The sequence below is a fragment of the Xenopus laevis genome, chromosome 1S (assembly GCF_017654675.1).
Source record: "Xenopus laevis strain J_2021 chromosome 1S, Xenopus_laevis_v10.1, whole genome shotgun sequence".
NCBI classification, from domain to species: Eukaryota; Metazoa; Chordata; class Amphibia; order Anura; family Pipidae; genus Xenopus; species Xenopus laevis.
The window spans coordinates 63,697,517-63,718,269 of NC_054372.1; the positions used below are offsets into that span (position 1 = coordinate 63,697,517).

Here is a 20,753-nt window from a genome sequence, read left to right on the forward strand (position 1 = left end):
GGGTGACAGCTTTAGGCAAGTTACTTGCCTGTAGTTATTCAAAACAGCCTTGGGCTCATTTATGAAATGCAAGTACAGTGTCCAAAGCGCACCCTTAGTATTTTTGGACCACAATTGCAATAACATTCGTAAATGAGCCCTATTGTATTAGTGTGTGCCATTTTGCATACGATCAGGTAACGTTAATGAACAACTGAAGAATCAAGGGATGGAGCTTTATGGGATCTTATTTTAACGATTATTTAAAGGATACTATTTCATCCTATACTGCATTCAAAGAAATCGAAACACAATATTTGCATACCAGTTACAACCCAACTAATAAATATATGTATTTATTACTAGCCAAAGAAAGCTGCCATTGTGTGTTCTATACATCATATATTTGGTATAAACATAATTACATTGACATTTTTTTTTAAAAGAAACTCCTGAAAACAAAATACATTACAAGAAAAATTGCAGATTAGGATACTTAAAGGGGAAAATGCAGTCAAGAAAGAAAAGAAAGATGTTAAACACTGCATCAACATGAAATAGAATTTATCGATATAGTTTGCTTAAGGAATAAATGTAATCATTCACTGATTAAAAGTAAATGCAGAGCCATTAGATTTGGATTGCTCATGACTGTAAATTGTTCAGACTGAAGAATATAGGAAGGCAAGAAAGAATCAAAGGAAACAGATAAAGCAATTCTTACAAGAATATAATAGAACATAATCTTCTTTGGGCAGCTGCCCAAATTATGATATGTATATGTATATATATATATATATATATATATATATATATATAATATAAGTGAATTAATGGACTGTGAGAATCTAATAAGACCAGTCGCCTCTCCGACTTCATCATTTATATACATATGTAAAACAGCAAATTTGGTTGGACAGACCTGTGTCCACAACCCAACCCCACTGATGGACCCACTACCTTAATTCCATCTGACTCACACCCACAAGTGGCAGTGTAACTGAGAAGTGAAGTCAATATGGAAAGTACTACTTTTACCTAAGGTAGGAACTTGCACCTAACCTGATGCCCTATGCAAGATGGAAACTATATATTACAAGATTAAAAGCCCCATTTTTTCCATTATGTGCTATAATATCCTTAAAGGGGACATATACCTTGCCATGTAACTTAATGTAACATTTCTACCAGTCTTAAACTGCTAATATCATCAAGTATAATCTGGCCCAAATGGGGGATGGCCAGAATGGCAAATGCTTATTTTATTGAAGCAGGAAGTGTTTCTTGAAGTGTCCCTGTTTATCTGGCTTAAATTGAGTTATAGAACTGAGCAGGGAAGGGTCAAGAGACTCTCCCGCTTTAATAAAATTAGTGTTTTGCCACTCTGCTAGGCCTCACCTGAACAGCAAGAGGGCACTCAGGTTACACCTTCATAATATAAGCAATGTAAAAACTACTAATATTGTGAAATCTTAAAAATTCAACATTTAAAAGCAATTAAAGTTTGCTCACAGCCTCTAATTAGATACCCCTAAAGCATGTCAGCAGCGCCCATTCTGGACCAGGTGCTTCTGCGCCTATTGACGCTGGGTGCTCTGATCAGGAGGCTGTGGTAGCTTCAGGGTTCCCTGAGAGTCCTGTATCAATTGTCACAGGCACATGCATGGCAAACACCAGAAATGGTGCCAATCAGATTGATGTCTGACGAAGGGGTCCGCTCCAGAAATGTTACATAATTGACGTGAATTAAACACGCAGGGGTTCGCTCCGCTACACTTGCCTTTGTGTGTTTGGTAATTTCTTGAACCGCCAATCAGACTTTAACATTTTTGCCTTCTATACATACTATAGTATGCATTAAAGAACTTGGTTACAAAAGTGTATGTCATTTGTGCATATATTTCATTAGCTAGCTGCCCCCTGTGAATGTGCTTTTTGGGTAAACATAAAGCATTTAGATTACCATTCTCACTGCTATAGTTCATCAGCATGCCACAAAAGACAGTCATGAGCTTCTCACTGGATGGATCTGTTAAAGTGCACCTTGACCGTAAATGATCAACTACAATTTGTGCACCACCCTCTTGGTCAACTGTACGCCTGCCCTCATCTGGAAACAAACAAAAAGGCACATTAAAATAAATCAAAATGCATTACATTGCCAGCTACGCTCAGTTTTACACAGTGCATAAAAGTGAGCAGAACAAAATGATGTTACAATTATTTTGGTTTTTCGTTTCCTCTTCTTTCTTTTTGTTTATGACAAAGCAACTACTAGGTTGCATGACTAGGTTGCAATTATTACTTCCTTGTTTTCTGGAAAAAAAAAAGAAATTATATATTTATATATATATATATATATATATATATATATTTTTTTTTTTTTTTAAAGAAAAAGGTTCTTAATGGGGATATCCATCCAAAAAGTATATTTGTTTTTCTTTCCATAATAAAAAAAAGGTAATTATAAGACACTTCCCATTAAATCTTACTTTTAATTTTTTTTTAATTATTTTAATTTTAATTTCACAATTGAAAGCAGTTTCTTTATGTCCTTTGCTATTTCCTTCTTGGTGTGCCTGGCTAAAATGTAATGAAAATCTTGGCTGGGGAAGATCTGACTGCTGCAGTCGTTAGAGTAAATAGGATATGCACAGCTTTTCCTGTTTATTCAAATGGGAAGTAATGTCAGACAGAGAAGGGCACTACTGCTACTGTTCTTTTTATTTGTACGCCATATGCCTAAAGATCTAGATATTCCTTGCCTTTCTATAATTACAGGTCAGTGGTCTGTTACATTAACGATGTCATTTACTAAAACTTTGCTTTTTCTCACTTTATTGCAAAAAAAATGAGTTCATTTGAATTGTGCAACTCAAATTGACGCTTTGAAAAAAATCTACTTTTTCAAGTTGTCATCCGAAAAACCCATATTTATCGGCTTATCGAATGAAATCCAACACAAGCAGTCAAAACTACAGAGAATTCTGAAGGTAAAAAAACATGTTTCAATTGTTCAAGGGACCAACTGCCATTGATTACTACATGATTTTGGCAGGTTTTACCTGCCAGCCTTTTCTTTTATTTGTTTGATTTTTTTGCCCTGATGAAGACCTTAACAGTTTACTAGCCAGAATGTAGAACTCTCTATGCGTTGCCTGTCTACAGACCTTAAGTCAGGGGTGTCCAGTAGACCATTAGTTGGAGATAAGTAGATCTCAAGATACAGTCAACAAACAGCTTGACCAAATTACCCTTCAACTTCATTCTTTTCATTATATGAGAAATAGTTGTTTCATAAATACAGCAATATAAATTCTCTCTTAAATCAATATCACATTTAAGTAATATTTTCCATGAAACATAATACTAACAATTAGGGATGCACCGAATCTACTACTTTGGATTCGGCCGAACCCCTGAATCCTTTGCTAAAGATTCGTCCGAATACCGAGACCTAATTTGCATATGCATATTTGCATATGCAAATTAGGGGTGGGAAGGGGAAATAATGTTTTACTTTCTTGTTTTCTGACAAAAAGTCACGCGATTTCCCTCCCCGCCCCTAATTTGCATGTGCAAATTAGGACTCGGTTCGGCTGGGCAATATCTGTCCTATGACACGATGGCAAGTGTTATCCCATATAGAACAAGGCACATCTGGATAGCCAGATGAAGGTCCAATGAACACCAGTATTTTATCCTACTGTGCAATAGACATGAATCTTTGTGTAGAGAGCCATTCAGCATACATATAAAACCACATATCTAGGAGTAAGTGAACAGATTACACAAATATATGAAAAAGGCTTCAGCAGTGTTATATAAATAAATTTACAAAATCACTGCTGAAATGCTGAAATCTAGCATAGTGTACTGTTGACACAGTGATTTTGGAACAAAGTGCTTTGGACTGATGAGATAAAAATTGAGTTATTTGATCAGAACAAAAAGCGCTTTGCATGGCGGAAGAAAAACACTGCATTCCAAGAAAAACACCTGCTACCTACTGTCAAATTTGGTAGAGGTTCCATCATGCTGTGAGGCTGTGTGGCTAGTTAAGGGACTAGAGCACTTGTTAAAGTCGAGGGTTGGACGAATTCAACCCAATATCAACAAATTCTTCAAGATAATGACTATGAAGATATTCATTCATCTAAGTCATGGTATATCTAATATAAGTAATTCTAAAACAACTGGAACATCAGTCACAAAGTTGAAGTTGCGCAGGGGTTGGATATTCCAACAAGACAATGACCCTAAACACACTTTGAAATCTACAAAGGCATTTATGCAGAGGGAGAAGTACAATATTCTGGAATGGGCGTCATAGTCGCCCGTCCTGAATATCATCGAAAATCTGTGGGATGATTTGAAGCAGACTGTCTATAGTCGGCAGCCATTAAATTTAACTGAACTGGAGAGATTTTGGTATGGAGGAATGGTATAAATACCTCCACCCAGACACTCATCAAAGGCTATAGGAGGCATCTAGAGGCTGTTACATTTGCAAAAGGAGGCTCAACTAAGTATTGATGTAATATCTCTGTTGCGGTGCCCAAATTTATGCACCTGTCTAATTTTGTTATGATGCATATTGCATATTTTCTGTTAATCCAATAAACTTTATGTCACTGCTGAAATACCATAAAGCATGTTATATATTAAAAAGAAGTTGCTAAAAAAAAAAAGAAGCTCAACCAATGATAAACAAAACTCCAAAGAATTAAGAGGGGTTGCCAAACTTTTTCATATGACTGTAATGCTAGTTTCCACTGTATGAAGTATTTTTCACTTGATATATCTTTATACTGTGTGCTTGTTTAATCAACAAAGTTCTCAGGCGGACTGAACCACTAAATATTTGTTACTATTTGTATGTGCCACGGGCTCATCCATGTATTATGCAAAGATGTGTACCTTCCAGAATAACTAATTTGACTTAACTCAGTCACTTAACTATATGCACACCTTTACATATTTATAATTACTCCATAGACATTTGCAGTATAACCTGATACACTGACAGATGGAAAGGTGTGAGGTGTTCACATACAGTTTCAAACTAAAAAAAAAAATAAGCATTCAAACTACAAAAAAGATTTATATTAAAAAGTATAATTTCTTGTTCCTTGAGGTGCAGAACTAGATACAGTATGTTTGAATTCAATAAGAAGAACTGAAATTTAATTAAAATTGGGAAAACCAAGATAATGCTTCCAGCTAATGCACAGTTAGATACCAGTTTGCTGTATAAGCAAGGAAAAAAATGTAAAGAGGTGACGAGGGCTAGGCATCCATAAGCAAAATATCCATTGGTTGCAATTGCTACAAAATGACACAACTAAATTAATTTGATCTAGTTAAAGGGACACTACTGTGAGGGAACTTTCCTTTGTTTGCCAATTCCCCCTTAGAGCACAATTTAAATACATGTGCAAAAGAGCATTACATGCTATTACTAATACCAGTCTGTTCCCTTTAATAGTTGCATTTATACATATCCACTGGATTACAATTTAGATTGCTTGGCAGTGTATCAGCCTTACAATTAACAGAACTGCTACCTAGTTCAAATTGGAATTGTTGAATTTAAGGATTTGTAAACATTTTTCTTTTTGAGGCCCATATCAGAAGAAATTCATTACTTCTATGGTAGCCCTGCCTTGAGTAAAACACCATCACAACATTTAAAGGAAAACTACGTGAAGCAGGGTTTTACATATGAGCTATTTTATGCAATATCTTTTTATAGAGACCTACATTGTTTGGGGGGGGGGGGTATAGCTTACCTTTAATACACCAATACTTCCTAAATATCCCTATTTAGATGGGACATATTTTATTTATGGACCCAACATTAACAAATTCTAATGTTCAGGGCTGCTTATAACTGGGCCTGGCCAAGCATGATCAAAATTATTAGGAGATACGCTGGCACTGATACTCTCCAGCCAAGACAGGCATCCGGGTGTCCAGGTTGGGCTTGTTTAGAAGTAGTAAAACACATTCATAAATCTTAAATGGTTCTAAAATGTAGGTCAAATACAACATTTGTTAATATGTTATACCTTATTCACATTACAAGATTTTCATTATAATTTCCAGTTCCACCTGAATGCTGGGCAAGAAAAATCCATTTACAAGTACAGAACCTTTTCCTGTAACTCTCACACTCCTTCTGGATGGCCTGTAACAAGAGCCTGCCGTATATTAGTTGTGCACAGATATTTTTCTAGTGGTAGGTGTCAAACCAGATCCTCCCAAGACAACTCTGAACTCGTGTTCTAGCAGTGGGCAAACCTGCGCTAATGTAGTAACCAACGGCAATCAATAATACATTTCCTTTTACCTGCAATAGACTGATCAATGCAATATACAGACTGTAGTGGGTTACAACTTTGATGCAAATTGGCCCAGAAACAGTAAATTAACCATCACCAACAGCACCCCCACATCGTATTCGCTTTAGTTTCTTTATACCAATACTACTTCATACCAGTATTAGTAAATAGATTAGCAGATTTAAATATATTAACCATTGTGCTTAAAAGAGGAAATAAAATAACCCAAATGGGATCAGCAAATCCATCAGAATATCTACTACAGATGCAATAAATGCAGTTTGGTTCAGGATTCTGCTATATCCTGGCACTTATTGCAGGGTTTGATTCCACCAAAGCCTTGTGTTCTGCTAAATAAAATGTCGACCATTAAAGTTATGTTTCGTTTTTCTTACAAATCTACTGAATTTCTGATCAAATTTTAAAGATAAGTATTTTTATAATTTTGTGGAAGATACAGTATATAACAAAATCCAAACAATATAGATTTGATTAATCCATACTTTGTACCCCATATGGGATGACAAACCCAAAGTAAAGCATTTCAACAAATCACCAATCACACAGCTGTTTTTGAACATCACAAACAATTCAAGCCTGTTAAAAGTGAGACGTGTTGTTTTTAATTTAGCTATAAATAGAAGTCTAAATAGAAACCGAAATACTACTAAATAAAAACTGTTAAACATACTTACGGTTATCATAGCATATATTTCCAAGAGCTCTTCCTGTTTGCAGTAAAACTTCTTGATCCTTAGAGTGTAGAAGCTGCACCAGTGGTGGAATTAAATCAGCTTCTACACATGGTATACGCATTAATTCTGAAAAGAAATTTTACAGTAAAATTTATTGACTTCAAAATATTCAAATTGTATTAATGAGCAAACTGCTACGCTTAATATCAAATCTTACTTACTTGATTTTTACAAACCTCGTTCCAACAAAAGACCATTATAATTACAATTTGCAATATAATGGTACTGTATAAATAAAATGTTTTTCATTAAAGGAATGACTCAGTGTAAAAATAAAATATAAATAGATAGGCTGTGCAAAAAAAGTTAGCCAAAAATAAATCTATAAAGGCTGGAGTGAACAGATGTGTAACATAATAGCCAGAACACGACTATTTTACACTGAACAGTTCATTTAAATGTTTCATTAGCATCAAATTTGCCTGAGGCAGTCCTACATAAATACACAAATTCAATTTTATATGAAACAAGACCATTGTGAGGCAGCAATGTTAACCATTATGTTACTTTGATCTAATACATTTACTTCTGTGGTCAGATGAACAAATTTTTTGCACCCATGTATTTACTGTATATCAATTATATGGCTCATCAGTAGAATTTGCTGGACAGCTGTCCCATTAGTGCACATCTCCTGGAGACAACCCAGCTGAGGCTATGTAGCCCTAGAAAAAAATGTCCCCTTACATACAACTATCTCTTTTGGGGTATTCAGTGTGAATAGCACTGCATAAATACTATATAATGATGTGTGTTCTGTGGGCCTTTAGTGTGAATATAGCATAATATATTCGGATATAGGTTTTGAGAGCTTAAAATTAAAATCTGAATTTTGAGAGAGAAAAAAAGCCCACATGTTTTCGAGAATTATTATGCTCCAAAGCTGCTAAAATCAGAATCCAAAAGTACTCCAGTTAAAACCTGTTGAATTCATGTAAGAAATGCCACTTAAAAACGTTTTATAAACGAACAATATTACATCTTATAGGCTGCCTAGTATTGACAGATTCTTAATAATCTGGCCACCGTATTGCCCCCTCTGGGGCTTGGGATCAGCCTTTCTATACCCGTAACTGAAAAATAAGTAAGTGGCCTATTAGAACAGTTAGAAAAATGTTTTGCAATTGCTGTAGTGCATTTTTCATTAGTACTTACTATTATTCAAGTGTTGTTGTTTAGTGCTTGCTTAATTTGACCCACATACTGTTTGTTACATTTAGTACTGGTTATACGATATTTAACCAATTTACAATACATTTTATTGGTGCAAGACAAATTACATTTTTTTCCTGTTAACATTTACAAGTAATACAATGAATGGATCCACATTTATACATGCTTATAGAACTCAACCATGTACTGTTTTCTTTTTTTGTTATCACAAGACTAGGAGATATTTTATCACTTATTGTTCTGGTACTTCTGCTTACAAACTTGCATTTCCCTTCAAGAATTTCATTTAAACGGGATCTGTTTGCAAAATAACTATTTTTATTGATAAATTTACGTATTGTGTTAAATTGCAGACGTATGGGCAAATTCACTAACCTGAGGAAATTCGCCAGCCACGGCTTCGCTCACATTGCCACACTTCGCCAGCTAAAACGCGAGCAAAACGCTAATTCACTAAAATGCAAAGTTGCATCTAGGGTGCCGAATGATGGTGAAGTTTCGCTAGCGCTAATTCGGCAAGCAAAGCAAGGTTGCGCTAGCGTTGGCTAATTTGCATACGGTGGGATCTTAAATTTCAGTGGACATATATGTTGCAGCAAATACATTACACTACACAAGCCCGGAATCTTTAATAAATGTGCCATATGTAAGGAAATGTAGGGGGGAAGCCAGGTACCCTATAAAAAAATTACGATCCTTTGCAGTCTATCACCCTGAAAAACTGAAAAGTCACCAGCGTTTTTTGGGACTTTTTTTGAGGAAATCCTATCTACTCTATTGCACTTCGCCTGGTCTGAGGTGGTGAAGGCAAATCTGGTGAAGAGGTAACGTTCAGTAAAATCCGCATCTTCGTGAATTTGCGTAGTAATGTCCATTCGCCAGAGCAGAAATTTGTCTGACATTGAGTATGAAATAGCGCTAGAGTCTATTTCCTTCACTAGCAAATTTAAGCAAGCGCCCGTTAGTAAATCGGCAAAATCCCAAAATTACGTCACGCTGCTGAATTTTCACCAGCGTTAGTCACTTCACTCTTTAGTAAATTTGCCCCTATATGTCAAAATACAAGAGAGATTCCCTAGTGTTTCTTTAGAGCTGGAAACAGAATCTTTGTTGTCCACACATTGTGGGTCAGCTAAGGATAATTTGTTTTTGGTTCTAGAATTCTTAAAGAGTATATCTCTTTCTGTTTGTGACTTTGAAGACTTTTTGTTTGTGCAACTTTTTTAAAAGCTATTTCGAGATTATCCCTTGAGTAACCTCTATATTTTTCCGTTACCCCCACAGAGGGGGTGTTATGGTGGCCAAATTATTAAGAAAAGAAACAAAGTGGATCTTCTACCTCAATAATAGACAGCCTAACGGAATCAACTTGACGTCTGTTGTTATACTTGAATGTTAGGATTGGTTTCTATAGCTATCTATGCTCATAACTTTTTCTACTTACTACTTACTACTTACTCTACTAAGTAGGGATGCGCCGAATCAACTATTTTGGATTCGGCCGTACCCCCGAATCCTTTGTGAAAGATTCGGTCGAATACCTAACCAAATCCTAATTTGCATATGCAAATTAGGAGTGGGAAGGGGAAATCTTTTTTACTTCCTTGTTTTATGACAAAAAGTGACACGATTTCCCTCCCCACCCCTAATTTGCTTATGCAAATTAGGATTCGGTTCAGCCGAATCCAAATCCTGCTGAAAAAGGCCGAATGCTGGCCAAATCATAAACCGAATCCTGGATCTGGTGCATCCCTATTACTAAGTTTTGTATCTTCAAAAAGTTTTTTATTCTGTTTATGGCCAGCTCTTTGTTTTGTATAATATGATTGGATGTTGCTAAACTGTTTGTGATTGGCCATTTGTCTTTTAAATAGTGTGCTTTATGGGCTGTTTCACTAGCCTATAATTAATTGGCCAGGAGGGCACGAAACACATCCAATAACTTGACCCCGGATTTCACTTTAAAAATCGAGTTATCTTAGATCAATCTCTACAGAGTAAAAAAAATGTATACATAAAATTAACATGACAATTACTTGTTTTTCTTAACATTGTATGTATTTTCTCTACTGTTTTATGAAGAACAGAAATACTTGGGGTCTTTCTGTTAGGATCACGATCCCGTAATTCTAATAAAATACTTGAAAAATAAAACAATACAACAATGGCATTGTTTTACCGCCATGTGGATCATTACTATCACTATTTTTCACAAACTAAAAAAAAAGCATTATTTGCTTAAAATAAATATTGGGAAATAGCCTTCACTTTTTCCAGATACCAAAATGAATATGAATATATGGTATTAACATCAGATCTCATTCACAGTTAAACCGCCAAAAAACTACCCCTTATATGTAAACCTTAGGCAAGGCAAAACAATTAAGAAAATGAAAGGACTAATTATACAGAGCTTATTATCGTCTCTCAATTTAATATAATACTGTTTCTTCCAAGGGAAAGAGGGGAAGGCAAAAATTGTAAAATTTCTTTAGAACAGAAAACTCAGATAAAAGTTTAATTTCAAAATGTTAGAACACACGTTCAATACAATGAGTATATAATATGTACAGTTTATAGATGTATAGTAAGCATCTACATACCAGGGGCATAGAAAAAAAGTACTCCTAATTTCAGCATGGAGCCATGAACTCTGTTATGTACTATTTATTTTACGCTGTGGAATATGTTGGAGTTAAACATGTGTTGTTAATAATAAAAATAAGGATAATAACAAAGTGCCAGCAAAATTCCATTTCAATGTATTGAGAATTCAATTTTAATATACTAAGCTTTTTATCTGGAGTCAGCTCTTAAGATAAGTCTGATTTTGTTCGCATAGCCCTATTTTCATCCCTTTTAACATACTTCTGTGAGCAGTATTGGTCTTTTAATGGTCCATTGTGTATAAATGGGAGGGATGTATTTATCAGTTCATCTCATCCAGGCATAATGCTACTAATGGTATTCATCAGATATTACAGCAATCCTTCATGAGGCCACAATCATGGGAGGTTGGTGCATTAATCCTTCTGGGTCTTAAATTGAGCAAATGCACATATGAGCTTATGGCTTAATTCCTATAAATCACAATTTGTATTAAACCACATGAAAGGCTTGGCACCTGAAATATATGACTTTCTTTTATCGCTAGATGTTGGGAGGACTGAATTGGACAACATGGATTCTCCACAGGCCAAGAATCTGCTGCCCCACGGCTCTTCTTCACTTATTCAGGTGTGCTGCAGGTACAGATTTCAATGCACAATGACAATTCTTGTGTTTCTGTGCCGGAATCTGCCGCGTCTGCCAGCAACTGAGTGGGGGGGATGATTCCAGGCTCCACAGGCTGAAATCTGTGTCGTATGGCCCTTCAAACAATTTACTGAAACCAACTGATGGCTCACAGGGTTGGGCCATGCAAGAACATGAAAGCCAGTAACTATACTCCACTAAGACTTTAATTTTATTCCTCCTAATGGAATACCAACACAGTTTATAAAATTGATCTCTATCTCCAGATGACAATTCATTCGCCCCCCCCTCCCACCACAAACATGCAAAATATTAGCAATACAGCTGCTAGAAGTTTTAGGCCTGATACATTGCTTCATGGATGCAGAATCCTTGTTTACCCTCCACGAAAAGTTATAACTGCCAATATAATTATTAGGAAAGATAGATAAGAGATTGTTTGGATTTTTTGCAGAGAAAAGCTGGCAACCCTAAACATAAACATGACAAATAAAATGCAAAACAGTGAAATGTAAAGCCATACCATTTTTTGCTATCTCTGCTACTATGTGAGCGACTTTTGAAGCACAAGATGATTGTGAATTCAGAATACTGGCAAATAGTTGAAGAATTCCAGATTGCTGAATCTTTTCACTGCTCTCTGTATCTGTAAGAAAATACATAATGCGGTTAAATACTGCCTGATGTGCACACCTTTTTTGTACAGCTTTGAAAGATCATGCAACTTGAAAAAACCCCATAAAAGACAGATGGAGAGCATACTTTTTTCTGTACAGCTGGGAAATATATTTATTAAGATGTTCTTCTATAGTCTCTACATGGTAGTTGTATCTGTATTTCTGGTATATACATGCAAATCCCTACAATGTATTCCCATGGGCTATAAATATAGAACTGAATAAGGAATTAAAGTCATGGGAAGCAAACATTATATTTTAATTATTTTGATACGCTTTCAGTTTATGTTGTTACTGTTCCTTTAAGGTAGTTAAAATGAAATTCATTTTCAAAAAGCAAACGAATTTATTTACAGTATATTTAATGTCAAAATGGGGCTAGACATTAGTTAGTTTCCCAGGTGCTCCCAGTCATGTGACTTTGATATGTGCTCTGATAAACTTTAGTCACTCTGTACTGCTGCACTGCAAGTTGGAGTGATGTCACCTCTCCCTTCCCCCCAGCTGCCTAACAACAGAGCAATGGGAAGGTAACAAGATAACAGCTCCCTGGTAGATATAAAAACAGCACTCAATAGTAAAAAACCATGCCCCACTGCGAATTCTTCAGTTACGCTGAATAGGAAAAACAACAGCCTGCCAGAAAGCAGTTCCATCCAAAAGTGCTCGCTCTTTCGGAAAGCACATGACCAGGCAAAATGACCTGAGAAGGCTGCCTACACACCAATTTTACAACTAAAATACACGTTACAGTGAATTATTTGCAGTGTAATTTAGAAATAAAAACTACACCATAAAAATCATGACAGAATCCCTTTAGGGTAGGTGCACACGGTGACATTAGGGTTGCCACCTTTGCTGATGGCTAAACCCGAACACAGGGGGCAGGCAGTTTTTGCCCAAAAACCCCACAGAAGTCGGATTTTCTGGCTAAACCCAGCACAGACCACAAAAACTTCAAATTGGGATAGGTGCCTCCCCCATGACTTATACAGGACCATGACAAGTCTGAGATGGCGGATTTTCAGATTTTTTTTTGGGTTATAATAAATCTCAAAACATTTAAGGGTTTTCTTTCTCTAAAAATTCCAGTTTTATAGTGGAACTTTTTGAGAATTTAACATTCACTTTTTATTAAATAACCCCCAAAATTTAAAATACATGATCATATAGCTGCTTTTTTTAGCTGGATGAAGGTAAAAAAAAAAAAAAAGAAACCCAGCCTGAAGCCAGTGCCAATTATGCCACAAGAGGGAAAAAATTCCTTCCTGACCCCAATGGCAAGTGGAAATTGGCCTTTGTTTTTTTCTTTTTATAGTTTATTTGATTGTTTGCCTACTTCTTTTGACCCTTTCCAGATTTCAAATTGGGGTCACTGACCCCATCTAAAAAAACAAATGTTCTGTAAGGCTACAAATGTATTGTTATTGCTACTTTTTATTACTCATCTTTCTATTCAGGCCTCTACTATTCATATTGCTGTCTCTTATTCAAATCAATGCATGGTTGCTAGGATAATTTGCACTCAACCTTTGATAAATATGCCATAACAAAACCTAATGAAATCAGGGAAATGTATAATGTATAAAATAAAGGTGGGATCACAAACAAACAACAATGTAAAATAAGGGAAAACTTAAAATTGATGTTTTACTGTAGTTCCTTTATAACATAATGTTGATGCTTTTAAACATTTTCTTAGCATTGTTTATCTGAATTCAGTTATTAGTTAACATAATCTTTAGCCAATAGGAATACTTCCTGTGCACCTGGAATAAGTAAGACTAAAATTTTAGTATTATTTAGGGACCAGTGACATTTACAAGGGTACAGCCACCATGATGGTCTTATAGAGACTTGTCCCTATTCCTCTATGAAAATTATAAAGATTTATTTAAAGGAAGTAACGCAATGCACAACATTCATTTTGCTTTCACTACAAACCAATAGCCCATAATTCATTCTAATTCAACTCAATTGTACAGGAATAAATCTGTATATCTTTACTCTTTGACCCATAAATGTACTATGTTTATTGTACAGACATCAATAAGTGCACAAGGCAGATTTACCAAGGGTCGAATTGAAAATTAGAATTTTTAAATTTGAATATCAAGTTTATTTTAGGGGCATATTTATCAAGGGTTGAATTTCAAATTGAAAAAACTTTGAAATTTGAATTCAAAATGACCAACTGAAATTAAGTCCAAATTTTTTTGGTCGAATAGGTCTGTTTTCGATCGGCTGAATCTGAATCACATTCGATCAATTTCGATAAGAAGTTTTTCTCAAAGTCCACCAATTGACTCCAAATAGGTTCTAGGAGGTCCCCCATAGGCTAAAACAGCAATTCAGCAGGTTTTAGACGGCGAATGGTCTAAGTCGAATTTTTAAAGAGACAGTACATGATAAATTTCAATATTGGAATTTTCTAATTTTTTTCAAATTCGATTCAGATTTGGACCTCCTACAATCAATTTGTATTTTAGTGGACTTTTTAAAAAAAAAAAATTATTTTTTTCATTTTTTTGGTGAAAACATTCGAATCGGATTCGATCAAAAAATGTTTTTAATAAGTTGCAATTGGTCATTTTTTCCCCCCCCCCGCAATTTCAAGTTTATGGGAATTGATAGGAGTTTTTAGAAACTCCCATCAACTCAAACTTCGACCCTTAATAAATCTGCCCCTTTTTGTTCAGTTTAGGATTATATTTAATTTTTTGCCTTTTTCTCTTGCTTTTCTTCATTTATTAAGGACAACATTGAAATTCAAGTGAAAGAAACATCATTGAGCCCAGAACCTACAGTTGAGAAAGCTCCTGGTAAGGAATCTATATATATATATATATATATATATATATATATTTATTTCTATTATGTAAACTACATTGTACTCTTTTCATAACAGTATTCACTTTCTGTTCTACTGTATCTATTAATTCCTATAAATAAAGATTTTTTTTTCTCTATTTTACATTATAGAAGGAACCAGGAAGCCTGGAAAGCTCAGAAAACTCAGAAAGAGAATTTCAAGACTCTTTGGATGTAGGAAGAGGGTAAGGGTGAAAACTTCTAGGGAATGGGAACATAAATCATCTGCCAATCACAAGCCGGTACACAATTCCAGGGCAGAATCTGATTGGCATTTTCATTTATTGAGCTCAGTGCTTTAGTGGTTGGTATTTAGCCCATGAGCCAATACTGTTTGTGGAAGTCTTTAAGTCATAAGAGCAACACAATATACAAATACAATATACAATATTCAAATTACAATAATTGATTAATTGTGACTTTCGCTTGTCTCTTCCATAGCAATGCAGTAGCGATTTTGCAGATGAACCAGAATTTCCCCAAGAAGATGTGGAAGAAACAGTTACTCCAGGTAAAGATTTTAAAGGAAAAATAAAGAGCAAATATGATCACAACCCTGCCTAAAACATTGTGTATCCCTAGATGCTTAATTTCCAGCTCAGTGCATCTAAATACATCACTCACATGCAATATAATTCTAAATACACTCTAATATAAGGGATTGCGCTGTTCTAGGCAGTGATAGTTATGTCCTTATATACATATTTCCTACTGTAGTATTAGAACCCCCTTACTAAAAACCAACAAGGATTGTGGTCTTTTGACAAAGGCTCTTGGTCTCACTGAATTGGGATATATATGGTGGCGGAAACAAATTGGTATTGGAACAGTCACAGAACCCAATATTCTCAATGTTTGTAAGAACACATTCTGTAATATTACAATATATATATATATATATATATTTGTTGTTGTTTTCCCAGTTCCTTCCCAGGAAGAGGAAGATATTGAAATCATTAAGCTTGATGACAGTCAAAGATGGATGGAGGATGAGCAAGAGCTCTTTAGGCCGCTCACTCCAGGTAAGATTAGTAAAGAATTGGAGTCTCTGATCATGAGCCCATTTATGTACATGGCAAAGTTACCATGACCTGGTAGCACATCAAATACCTGGAACTAAATCAAGTCCTGCTCTGTCTGTAAATCCCTTTAGGCCAATATCCAGTTGCCCAATCAATTTATCTGTATAGTTTCTAATGATGTTTGGTACTAAACAATGATCTATTTCTTTTTATTCTCCAGCTCCTTTTAGGAGACAGTGCTGGATGGAAAATGTAGATCCTGCCTGAAACCCACTGGTGAGTTTTATGTTTGAGAAGGATAATAACTATGGTTTTATTCTGCTCATAAATTATGTACTGCTTGCCTTAACATTATCTTTGTTTACTTGCCTTCACTATAGGACTATAGCACAGATATTGCCTCTATACCTGTTTGCTACAAGGAAGATGACTATATTGAAGTCATTTCACTTGATGACACTGAAAGTGAGGAGATCGAGATAGAAGTACTTAGACCCATCACTCCAGGTAATGTTTATAAAGAGGAGGTTAGGATTAGAGAGGGCAAATATGATCATAATCATATTTATGTAAATACATCATTTAATATGTAGAGTTTCTAATGGTGTTTGGTACAAACTGATGACTTATAGTTGTCTTTGTCTTTTTCTCTAGCTTCTTTTAGAAGACATCGCTGGATGGAAAACGAAGATCCTGCTTGGAATCTGCTGGTGAGTTTGGTGTTTGGGAAGGATAATAAGACACTGTTTTATTATTCTCATGGTATTGAGTAAGTCTGCTTCTTGCATTCATTGCAATTTTATTTTCTCCATTAATGCTTAATGTTATCTTTTTTTATTTGCCCTTGCTATAGGTCTCTAGTAGCAACGTAGCATCTATACATGTTTTTTATGATGATGATGATATTGAAGTCATTGTGCTTGATGACAATGACAGAGAGTGGATTGAGGAAGAGAAAGAGATAATTAGACCGGCTTTTAGGAGACAGTGCTGGATAGAAAATGAAGATCCTGCTTGGAACCCACTGGTGAGTTTTGTGTTTGGGAAGGATGATAAAAGAGATAAGAATGGAATAATATCCATGAGAATTGAATAATATCCATGAGAATTTAATTTTGTCTAAATAATAATGATATTAAATCACATAAAAGAACCAGGCTGCTATTGTCTTTATACTGGTCAGCGAACTGCATTGTGGGGGATAGGGAGCATTATCTGTAATTCATTAATAAACTATATTGGATTATTGTTGTACTGACTCCATAACTTGGTACTTATAAGCGGAACTTAGTATGGATCATATACTATGAACTGTGGTTTTATTATTCTCATGGTATTAAAACTGTGTACTTGTTGCATTAATTTTAGTTTTATTTTCTCCTTATTTTCTTAACAGTCTCTTTTTTTATTTGCCCTTTCTATAGGTCTGTAGCAACAACATAGAATTTACACCAGTTGTCTACCTGGAAGATGATGAAACTGAAGTAATTTCACTAGATGACATAGAAAGAGAGTGGATCGAGGAAGACATTATTAGACTGATCACTCCAGGTAAAGTTTGTAAGAAACAGGATATTATTGTAAATGCAGGGGAAGAGCATTTCTCAATGTAAGGTCTTGGCCTGCCCTAAGTAGTAATATGACAGTTATAAAGTTCTATACATATTTCTACTACAGTGTCCAGAGAATGTGTTCTCTTGATCAGAGGGTCTTGGTCTGACACTACTTGAAGGCTTGTTTGTTTGTTAAAACTGCTAGTAATATTATAAGCCAGACTTTACCCACAGCAAAAGCCTGTTACATTTCCACCTAATTTCTGAAAAGAACTACCATAGTAGTATCTTGCTGAGGCAGCATAATCATTTCCTAATAGCAGATTAAATGCCTGGAACTAAATCAAGTCCTGCTCTGCCTTTAAAACCCTCTAGTCAATAAGAAAGGCTCTCCCTTTGCCCAGTCATTTTATCTGTACAGTTCCTAATGGTGTTTGGTACATAGAGATGACCATTATTTGTTTCCCCCCCAGATTATTCAAGGAGAAGTTGCTCAATAGAAAATGAAGATCTTGCTTGGGAGCCACCGGTGAGTTTCTTTTTTGGGAAGGATAAAAGCCTGTTTCCTCCTGGGGAAATTGCCTTTATACAGGTCTTACAACTGCAAGATAGGGTTAGGATTAGGGTTAGAGTGACTTTTAGCTTTGTACAGTGAGTCTTTCTGCTACTTACTACAAACTGAGTCAATGCACTCATCACCACAAATCTACTGACACTATATTATTTTTGTACTGACAATAACCTGATACTCATGAAAGTGGATCGAGGAGGAGCACGAGCAAATTAGAATGATCGCTCCAGGTAAAGTTTCTTTAAGAGCAAATATGATCCAAACCCCATTTATAGAAGTGAAATGTAAGAGATGGGTTTGGTCTGGCACCACTCGGGGACTGGTTGGTTGAGAATTGCCAGTAAAAGAATACGTCCAGCACAAATCACGTAATCTGCACAAACAGATCCCATAAATGATCACTATGGCTACTGCAGGCTTAACATGTTCTGCCAGCCTCAAATGCCTGGAAAGTATTTAAATTTCTCAATTAAATGTCAGATTCTTCTGTTTTCCAATCATTCCATCTGTACATTTCCTAATAGCATTTGGTAGAAATCGATGCTCAGTAGGTAAACTTCTATTTGTTCTTTTTTATTTCAGCTTCTTTTATGCAAAGTTACAGCAATGAACATGAAGTACCTGCCCAAAATGATTTGGTGAGTTTAATGTTTGTAAGGGAAAATCCTAGGCTGTGATACCCAGAAATTACTGCTTATACTAAGCTATAGAACTTCTTTCAATAGTGAGGCTTAATGGCACCAAGTGCTACACATACTCTAGTATTCTCTTTATCACATCTATATAAACAATATATATATATTACTAGGGATGCACTGAATCCACTATTTTGAATTTGGCCCCCTCCCGAATCCTTTGCGAAAGATTCGGCAGAATACCGAACCAAATCAGAATCCTAATTTACATATAGTGGGAAGAGGAAAATATTTTTTACTTCCTTGTATTGTGACAAAAAGTCACATGATTTCCCTCCCACCCCTAATTTGCATATGCAAATTAGGATTTGTATTTGTTTCGGCATTGCAGAAGGATTCCCCAGAATCCGAATCCTGCTGAAAATAGCTGAATCCTGGCTGAATCCCGAACTGAATTCTGGATTAGGTACATCCCTATATATTACATTACCTTACCAAGAAATGGGGACTGTAAGTGATTTGACAGTGGGGTTAGAAAGATATATTTTTACAATTCTGACTTATGAAACCTTTGTAGTGAATGATGCAGAGATAAATGAAACGAAATGTTTTGGAATATTTCAAACACAACTTGCATCTTACATTAATGGAAGTCAAATTAAAGAATCATAATGATTAACATTTTATTTTCTCTAAAAACATTGTATTTTATTCATTCGAATAGGACTCTAATAGGGACGAGATACTCTTCTCAGTGTTTGCTCCGGAGGCAGATGAAAAAAAAAGAAGAGAGGGCAGAATTTTATTCAGTGAATCGAGATAGAAATGAAGAAGAGAAGATGGAAAATGTAGAAAGGATAGATAGCGAGAGAATAGCTCTGACCCCTCCAGGTGCAGTTTTTTAAAAGAAATATTTGTTATTCTGAGTTTTATTCTGCTTTCCGAACACAATGATCATCACAGTTAGATCCCTATACTAAATATATATTGGGCTAGAGATCTCCATTTCCACACTCCATATATATATATTCACATCACAGAGCAGTTAAACTTTAAGTATATGGAAGGTGCAGGTATAGGATTGGGATCAGCCCCTCCTGGACAGAAGTCCTGTGTAGCCAAGAAACCTACAGACTTTAGGCAGGGGCGTAACCTTTAGGCAGGGGTGTAACTAAAGAGGAAGCAGATCCTATGGCTGCAGGGAGGCCAGTAGGTAAAGGGGCCCCATGATGCCCTAATTAATGATCAATTTCAACATATATTGGTAAAACAGGACAAAATCTGTATATGTTGGGGGCCCTAAGATTAATTTGCTGTGGGGCCCAATACCATCTAGTTACGCTACAGACTTCACTTCTGGTGGTTGCAGCAGCTTCTTACTGAACCATTTCTTTTTTTTTCTTTTACAGGACTTCTAAGCTTTGCTCATCCTGAGAACCAGAGGGTAAGTCTTCATATTTGATATTTTAAAACAAACTTCCAGGAGATTTTATTCTTCAATGACATCATGAGCCTAAATTAATGGTATTCCCTTCTCCTCCCTAGAATACTCGCTTTGATACTACGATCCAAAGCATTGATACTGCCCTGAACCACACAAGGTATGGATATAAGATCTGTCTGTTGCTTTCTTGGTGTCCATTTTGGATGGCTTATTGCATGAGGTCTTGTTGATGGTGGATATATGTTCCATTAGATTGCCTGTTATACAAAGGATTCTTAGTCTAGAACTGTGAAAGTTCTACCAGTGAAACAAACAAAAGGGTTAATCAAGTGTATTTATTTGCTTTCAGGCTTGTGTGCGTAACCCCACCATCTATTGATGACTTCAACATCCAGTCACTTCTTGGTGAGGGATCATATGGAAAGGTGAGTTACTTTGCCTTTAAATACGATAGATCTTTATGAACATACTCAG

At 35.6% G+C, this 20,753-nt stretch overlaps 1 protein-coding gene across 2 annotated transcripts in view; it reads right to left on the reverse strand.

The window, feature by feature from the left end:
- The window catches only part of rap1gds1.S (RAP1, GTP-GDP dissociation stimulator 1 S homeolog), a 74,785-nt gene that overhangs the window by 31,678 nt on the left and 22,354 nt on the right, over nt 1–20,753 (reverse strand). Inside the window, 3 exon segments of one of the 2 annotated variants that reach the window (NM_001095297.1) lie at nt 1,943–2,089; nt 7,019–7,144; nt 12,030–12,152. In NM_001095297.1, coding sequence (NP_001088766.1) covers nt 1,943–2,089; nt 7,019–7,144; nt 12,030–12,152 — 396 coding nt within the window. 2 annotated transcript variants of the gene reach the window in all.